The sequence below is a fragment of the Pituophis catenifer genome, unplaced genomic scaffold (genome assembly GCF_029215685.1).
Source record: "Pituophis catenifer annectens isolate HBS135680 unplaced genomic scaffold, rPitCat1.0.hap2 SCAF_6, whole genome shotgun sequence".
NCBI lineage: Eukaryota > Metazoa > Chordata > Lepidosauria > Squamata > Colubridae > Pituophis > Pituophis catenifer.
The window spans coordinates 4,768,584-4,777,334 of record NW_027256886.1 but is presented as its reverse complement, the minus strand read 5'-3'; the positions used below and the strand labels follow the sequence as shown (position 1 = coordinate 4,777,334).

General features: G+C 47.4%; 1 protein-coding gene across 1 annotated transcript in view; it reads right to left on the bottom strand.

Annotated features, from left to right (window-relative positions):
* Positions 1 to 2,534: 2,534 nt before the first annotated feature.
* The window catches only part of VWA5B2 (von Willebrand factor A domain containing 5B2), a 56,406-nt gene continuing 50,189 nt past the window's right edge, over positions 2,535 to 8,751 (bottom strand). Inside the window, exons 19-21 of the mRNA XM_070946014.1 lie at positions 7,275 to 7,344; positions 4,162 to 4,273; positions 2,535 to 3,197 (exon numbers count right to left, since the gene is read on the bottom strand). Coding sequence (XP_070802115.1) covers positions 2,535 to 3,197; positions 4,162 to 4,273; positions 7,275 to 7,344 — 845 coding nt within the window. The remainder of the gene's footprint in view (positions 3,198 to 4,161; positions 4,274 to 7,274; positions 7,345 to 8,751) is intronic.

The window sequence follows — 8,751 nt, the reverse complement described above, 5'->3', positions numbered from 1 at the left end:
TTAGTGCTGTTGTAACTTTGAACGGTCACTAAACAAACTGGTGTAAGTCGAGGACTACCTATATTCAGCAATTGGAAGATAAATGTTCAGGGTGGGGCTGCTGAAGAAGTGCTGGAAGGACTTGAAAATTCCCCGTGTGTCTATAAATATGTAACATAGCTAGAGCTTTTTCCTAGCGTGCCAGTCTCATGAACAGCCCTAGGACAATGGAAACCGCCAAATCAGACTTGGTCGTTAAGTGAAATGGTCACTAAATGAATACGGGTCAAAGAGACACTGCAAAAAGTGCTAGTTGCTGCCATCTCATTTAGATAAAAGTTCTCTTGTACAGGACGTGACCCGTTTCCAGTGCTGGTATTCAGCCGGTTTGTAGCGGTTTGGGAGAACCGGTAGCAGAAATTGTGGGTGGGCCACAAACCCACCCAAACCACTACGAACCGGCTGAATTCCACCACTGGAAACGGGTCACGTCCTGTATGCCCCCTCCGTCCCAGTGTAAAGGATGGAGAGATTAAAACAAGCTCTTGCTTCCTGAGCTGCTTTTCTCCACAGCTGAGGATTTCCCTAAAAAAATGCCAAAAGCAAGTTGAGCTGAACTTTTAGAAACCTTTGGCCGGCTGGAGATGCTGCCTGAAACTGACTAGGTCTGAATCAGTTTCGAACCGAAGGCTTTTGTTGTCGTAAATGGGCACAGTGGCCGAAGACCGCTACCATTTATTACTGACATTATTTCAAACGGTTGCTACCTGAGGCAGTTGCTAAGCGAGGGCTACCCATATTGTAGTAGGAAGCTATCTAAATGTTTATGACTCTTGTGCCCTGATTAGGAAACTACCGTAAATAAGGACTGGGTCATGAACAACTTCGAATGGAGAGGTTCTAGGAGGGATTCTGGCATCCTTTGAGGGTGCTGTTGACAACGCCCAGAAGATGTAGGTCATCAGAAAGAGAAAGACGTGGTAAGCTGGGTCAGTGATTTGGCTCAGCATGGAGGCTCTCTTCTACTCTCTGAAGGCTAACAGGTGTAGCTACACATTTCTTCCATTCGGCAAACTCTTCAGATTGGGTTGATCACAGGAGTGAAATCCAGCAGGTTCTGACAGGTTCTGGAGAACTGGTAGCGGAAATTTTGAGTAGTTCGGAGAACCGGCAGATACCACCTCTGGCTGGCCCCAGAGTGGGGTGGGAATGGGGATTTTACAATATCCTTCCCGTAGGAGTGGGGAGGGAATGGCGATTTTGCAATATCCTTCCCCTAGAGTGGGGAGGGAATGGAGATTTTGCAGTATCCTTCCCCTGCCACGCCCACCAAGCAGAGTGGATAAAAATCAATGATTTTTTTTTAAAAAATCAAAAAAATCAGATTTTTTTTAATTTAAATCAGATTTTTTTGATTTTTATCGAATTTATTTTAATCAAAAACCTTTGGGGTAAAAATCTATCATAAGATAATTTTCTATTTAAGATGCATAAATCATTTAGTTTATTCAGCATGAAACGGAGCTGAGTTATGTAGCATGAGGCTGTATATTCTGCAACACTGGGACTATCGGTGAGTCAACAGTGGGTCAAAGGAGTAGCAGAGATGACAGTTGCTCTTTAAAAATTATGATTTAAATCGAGTTGATTTAAATCAAGCCTTTTTCCTAGTGTTTTAAATCATTATTTAAATTGTGATTTAAATCAACTCGATTTAAATCAAATCCACCCTGCCACCAAGTCACACCACGCCCAAGCCACGCCCACAGAACCGGTAGTAAAAAAATTGGGATTTCACCACTGGTTGATCGCTAAAAAGATCTGTGGCTGATTCGAGAGTGATCTTTTCCATCGTGCTTGTCAAGTCCACGGATATCGTACACAAATCTTTCGGTTCAGAAATCACACCGAGGGCAGATTTTTGAGAGTGGACAATTTTTCTGTTAAGTAATCCTAATCCTCTCTTAGTCCCTAAAAACAGGTAGCTTTCAATCATCCACTTGTACCATTCGAAGGTACAAGGGCACTGGAAAAAAGTGACTTGTCTCCGTTTTTCACACAACCATCGGAGCCTCCCCACAGTCACGTGATCAGAATTTGGAGCCCCTTGGCAAACCTTGGTTTGTATTTATGATGGTTGCAGTCATGTCATCACCTTTTATGACCTCCTGATAAGCAAAGTTAGAGGGGACGCCAGATTCACTTAACAACCGTGTTACTAACTTAATGCCTGTAGTGATTCACTTAACAACTGTGTCAAGGAAGATAGTACAATAGGGGAAAACTCACTTAACAAGTGTCTTGCTTAGCAACGGAGATGTGGGGCTCCATCGTCGTAAGTCGAGGACTCCCTGTGCTTGGATTATACACCTTTTAAGTAAAGCGGCACACCGAATGGGGGTTGAGAACGGCTTTGCCTGTTTCTTGAAGCTCTCCACCGTCAGCAAAATGATACTTCATTCCCAGCCCGTGAAAGAACCCTCCGCAGCAATAGAGACGCTGGAATCCATTCCTCTTTTATTGGCCTCGTGAAAAGCCACCACCTGGCCTGCTCGTCACATGTTATTCGGGTTGTAGCACAACATGTTCAGCTTGATGTTCTCGTCCCAGTGGCGGAGCAGCAGGAAAAGTTGGCGGGCTGCTCCTTTCAGGGTGGCCACGTCCAGGCCTTCAGGCAGCCGCTGACCCCGCAGCCAGGAATCCGCTTTAGCTGCCAGAAGCTCCCATTCCACAAAAAAGCCGGCGCAGCGATGCTCGAGCCATGCCAGGGCCACAGCTGTGGCCCAGCTCATGCCCTCTAAATCGCCCTCTTCCGCTTCCAATCCTGCCTCCTGCAGGCTGAGGCTGGCTTCCGAAGCGTCCGGCGAATGGTCGCAGGCCTCGGTTTCGGAGCCCCTTCCGCTGTCGGCCTGGGCCCACACGACGGCGCTCAGGACGTCCGAGCAGGTGCTGGGTGAGTGCGGGGAGTCCGGCTCCATCACCTGCTCTTTGCTTGTCCTGACTCCCTCTTCATCGGCTTCTGGGGGAGGCTGGTTTGCTGGTGGCTTTGGGGGGTTCTTGGCAATCAGAGCCCACGGAGAGGTGCTGGAGGCAGGGCTGAGGCTGGCCCGGTGGGAGGGATAAGGAGAGGCCCGGCACAAGCGGTCCAGGGGGATCTGCACCGCTTCGGAGAAGGCCTCATTCAGGTGGAACATGCCGGGGGCTTGCTGCAGCTGCACCTGGGGAGGTACGGATGGAAGAGAATATCTCAAGATATGGGGTCCTTGGTGCTCTCTGAGCTTGGTTGATTGATTACCGTACTTTGCAGAGTATAAGATGCACTCCCCCACCCCAAAAGAGAGTGGAAATGGTGCGTCAAATACACCGAATACAGCCATTTTTGGCCTCCCAAAACCCTGCCCTGCGCGTCCCGTTTTCGCCAAAAACTGGCCCATTTTTCGCAAAAACGGGATGCGCAGAGGGATTGGGAAGCCTGCAGAGTGCTCCTGGGAGCCGGGGAGGGCAAAAACCAGATACGTGGAGGCCAAAAACTATATTTTTTTTTCTTCTTTTCCTCTTCGAAATCTTGGTACGTTTTATACTCTGGTGCGTCTTACAGTCCGAAAAATACTTTCGGTATTTTATTTATATCTCACACTTCTTAACCACCCATCTCCTTCAGGAAAGGCCTCTAGGCGGTGTACAATTTAATCAATAAAATTAGGCATTAAAAACAGAATAATTTAAGATTATTTTTTAAAATAGATATATATATAAACCAATATTATAAATTTACAAGAGAGAGAGAAAATTCCAAGATGGGGAGGTTAGCAGCTTTCTGGTAAATGTTTCATGATCAAACTTGGTAACATCGTCAGTGATAGAAGGGAATGGGATATGTTCTCCGCTAGCACTGAGTTGGTCTGCAAGAAAGCAACCAAGCCTCAGACAGCACCAAGAGCCCCACAGCTAGAGGTATATTTCAGCTTTCCTTCCTGTTTCATTTTAGGATTTTTGCCCAGTCCAACTTTGCCCTGGATTCTAAAGAGGGATAAGCAGTCCCAAGGCACATTCATTATCATGGTGAAAAGGGCAAAGACTTTTGAGTCGCAAGCCAAAGTCTAGCAAAAAAAAAAAGACAGAGCTTGATTGGCTTACAATCCTGTCTTAAGAACCCCGCCAATGGGGAGAGAGAGGTCTTACCAGGGGGAGGTAGTCGTGAATGGCACCGTCGCAACTTGAGGACAGCTCGCTTTCTGGGCTCAGGCACTGTGGGCGTAGAGCTAAGCCTTGGCGTCTCCGCTGGCCGCTGAGTCTGGGGAGACAAAAGCCCTCTGGGTACAAACCTTGTCTGATCAGGCCACAGTTGAACTGTAGTCATCCTTCATGCCCAACCGGCGTGTAAAGGAGCCTTCCCTTTCTTACACTGACCAGCTACCAAAGGCAATGAATGAAAGACATTTCCATCCTGGTCCTTAGCTATCAAGTGTCAATCTACGATGACTAGGTTCGTCACACCTCTGCCATCTTCCACAGGCTTATCTGGGTTAGTTGACCTAAAATGCTCTAAGCCAGGGGTCTCCAACCTTGGCAACTTTAAGACTTGTGGACTTCAACTCCCAGAACTCTGGGAGTTGAAGTCCACAAGTCTTAAAGTTGCCAAGGTTGGAGACCCCTGCTCTAAGCAGTAGTAATGACAATATCACCAGGGCCTGGTGGCTCAGCAGACTAAAAGCATTGTGATTAACACCAGCTGTCTGCAATTACTGTAAGTTCGAATCTTACCAGGCTCAAGGTTGACTCAGCCTTCCATCCTTCCTAAGGTAGGTAAAATGAGGACCCAGTTTGTGGGGGCAATAAGCTGACTTTGTATAAATATACAAAAGTATGAAGGCTATTGCTTAACGCATTGTAAGCTGCCCTGAGTCTCTGGAGAAGGGCGGCATATAAATCAAATTAAATATATATATATATATAACAGAGTTGGAAGGGACCTTGGAGGTCTTCTAGTCCAACCCTCCAGGGCAGGAGACTCTACACCATACGGGACAAATGGCTCTCCAGTCTCTTCTTAAAAGCCTCCAGTGATGGAAGCAACCACAAACTTCTGAAGGCAAATTATTCCAGGGATTAATTGTTCTCGCTGACAGGAATGTCTTCCTTGTTCTAGGTCGATCTCTTTTCCGACCTTCCATCCGTTCCTTCTTGTCCTGCCCTCAGGTGCTTTGGAGAATAGATTGACCCCCCCCTCTTCTTTGTGGCTGCTCCTCAAATCTTATCATGTCACGCCTAATACTTGTCATGCCCCTCAAATTTTGTCACCCCTAATACTTCATTAGACTAGCCGGCAATCTGCGGCTCTGGAGCCACATGTGGCTCTTTCATCCCTCTGCTGCAGCTCCCTGTCGGCGATCGGCTCCACAGTTGATAGGGCTTTCGGTTAGGACAGGTAGAGGAAAAAGGACACCATGCTAGGAGGAGACTCTATGGTGGGGAAACCAGACTTCCGGTTGGCAGAGGAAAAAGGATGCTGCGCTGGGAGGAGACTCTATGGTGGGGGAACAAGAGTTCTGGTTGGCAGAGGAAAAAGGATGCTGCGCTGGGAGGAGACTCTATGGTGGGGAAACCAGACTTCCGGTTGGCAGAGGAAAAAGGATGCTGCGGTGGGAGGAGACTCTATGGTGGGGGAACAAGAGTTCCGGTCGGCTCCAGAATTGAACAGGGGGCTTCCGGTTAGGACCTTTGTGGCTCTTTGAGTGTTTAAGGTTGCCGACCCCTGGACTAGCATATCTAGTTCCTGCAACCGTTCTTCATATGTTTTAGCCTCCAGGCCGCTAATCATCTTTCTTGCTCTTCCCTGCACTCTTTCTAGAATCTCAACATCTTTTTTTATAACGTGGTGGCCAAAACTGAATGCTATACAGGTAGCCCTTGACTTAGAACAGTTCATTTAGTGACGGTTCCAAGTTACAACGGCACTGAAAAAAAGTGACTTATGGCCAGTTTTCACACTTACGACCGTTTGTAGCATCCCCATAGTCACGTGATCAAAATTTAGACGCTTGGCAATTGACTCATATTTATGACGGTGGCAGAGTCCTGAGGACACAGGATCCCCCTTTTGCAACCTTCTGACCAGCCAAGTCAATGGGGGAAGCCAGATTCACTTAACAACAGTTTGACTAATTGGAAGTACAGTTTTTCATTTAACAACTGTTGGCAAGAAAAGTTGTAAAATGGGACAAGTGTCAGCTTTGGAAGCCATATTAGCAGTGGTGAAATCCAATTTTTTTTACTACCAGTGGGTGTGGCTTGGTGGGCGTGGCTTGGTGGGTGTAGCAGGGGAAGGATACTGCAAAATCTCCATTCCGTCCCCACTCCAGGGAAAGGATATTGCAAAATCTCCATTCCCACCCCACTCCTGGGGAAGGATATTGCAAAATCTCCATTCCCACCCCCACTCTGGGGCCAGCCGGTATTTGCCGGTTCTCCGAACTGCTCAAAATTTCCGCTACCGGTTCTCCAGAACCTGTCAGAACCTGCTGGATTTCACCCCTGCATATTAGGCCAGAAGTTTCAGTGCTGCCACCTTCTCATGTGTGGGAAAGTAGGAGGGGGGATTAAGGAGGGGGGTTGTTTGTCGACATAATAGCATTCTTCCTGTCGGTCAAGATCAGGGCGATCCTGCATCTGGAGAAGGCGTGGTCGGAGTGCTGAGTCGAGATGGAACGGACGTTGATTGGAGCATGTGATCGACGGGGGAAAAAGGGGATGGTTTGGGGAACTTTGACTTACTGAAGGAAAACCCGGGCTTTTTAGATTCGGGTTTTCCCAGATGTGCCAGTTTGCCTATTCTAGTAAAGAGAACTTTGGAAAAATGCTTACTTCCGCGTCTTTACTTGGAGTTGGGGTTTGTCTGGAACACGGACAACAAGCTCACTTAACAAGTGTTCCATGTAGCAACCGAAATTTTGGGCTCCATTGTGTATTCCGAGTGTGGTCTTACCAGGACATTATAAAATAGTATTACTATTTCACGTGATGTTGAGGCTATCCCTCTGTTAATGCAGCCTAGGACTGTGTTGGTTTTTTTTTTGGCATCTGCAACACACTGCTGGCTCATATTTAAGTGACTCCAAGACACCCCCCACCCCCCAAAGTTACTATTATTGTGCCATCACGGTGATCATGGGCAGATGGGACACTTTGCACCGGTGTCAATCAAAGAACGATCTTTCAGCCAAACAACACTGCCCCATTGTTGCCCACCCAAATGAGTCCTCTCCAGAGAGAAGAGGTAGCTTTGAAAGAGTCACCTGCGGCTTAGGAAACTCTCAATAGACTTCAGAGAGCTTTCAGAAACAGGAGAAGGGCTGGAGCTGGCTCCTGTGTAGTGAGAAAGAGAGAGAGAGAGAGAGAGAGAGAGAGAGAGAGAGAGAGAGAGAGAGAGAGAGAGACTCATGAGGGCTGGGAAACAGGTGCAGAGCTCCCAAACATATCCACTTGGGCTCTAGGTGTCACGTGATTTCTTGGTTTTGTTTACACCTCCCTCAGGCAATGGTGGGATTCAACCGGTTCGCACCACTTCGGGAGAACTGGTTGTTAACTTGCTGAGCAGTTTGGCAAACTGGTTGTTGGAAGAAATCAGTAGGGCAGAGAACCGGTTGTTAAATTACTTGAATCCTACCACTGCCCTCAGATGTAAACCAAAATGCAAGGCTATAGGTCAGTGATGGCCAACCTTTTCTGGACCAAGTGCCCAAAGCGCGCGTGAACCCCCAAAATGCAATGAGCGCATGACCTCGTGCATGTGCCCCGCCCCCCATGTGCATGCCACGCGCACCTCCTGCATGTGCGCGCAGCACCCACCCACCCGCCCCGCATATATGCGGCAGAGACCCGAAGACCAGCTGGCTGGCGGGAGGCACGCACGCATGCGCGGCAGAGCTGAACTGGGGTGACGGCTCGCATGCCATCAGGAAGGGCTCTGCATGCCACCTGTGGTTCGCCATCATGGCTATAGGTGAAGAACTGAAGAAGCATCTTGGATGAGAAGCGAAATCAAGAAGAAAACAAAAATAAAGAAAGTGCCTTTGGAAAAAGCACCTTTGGGACAGGAGGCATGAAAGTCTAACTGGGTGGCATTGGGCCAATCACCAGGAGATGGTGAATTCTAGTTTTGCCTTAGGCATGAAAGCCAACTGAATAACTTTGGATCAGTCACTTTCTCTGAGCCCAGCCCATCTCACAGGGTTATTGTGGGGAAAATAGAAAGAAGGAGGAATATATGATATATGTTTACCATCTTGACTTGTTTATAAAAAAAATAATAAAAGCGGGGTATAAATAAATAAAAATAAAAATAAGCCTGACTTTGCAGAAATCGTAAAATCCAACCTTGTACTCTTCTTCCATTTTATAAAAGCAGTCTTCCATAGCTACAGCTGATATATACAGAGGCATTAACTGTGCATTAACTGTGTATTATTTAGGTACCTCTACTGATGCCATTATGTATTGTAATAATGCTATTACCGTATTTTCTGGCGTATAAGACGACTTTTTAACACATGAAAATCTTCTCAAAAGTCGGGGGTCGTCTTATACGCCGGATGTCATTCTCCTGTAACCAGGCAGACCAGCCCGAAAGGCTCTGACGAGCCTTAAATAGCTCTGGCGATCCAAACTCTGGCGATCCAAACTCTGACGATCCCAGCTTTGCCTGCTAATCAGGCAACACAGCTGGGGTCGCCAGAGCCATTTAAAAGGAAAAAAGTTTTCCCCCTCCAGCTT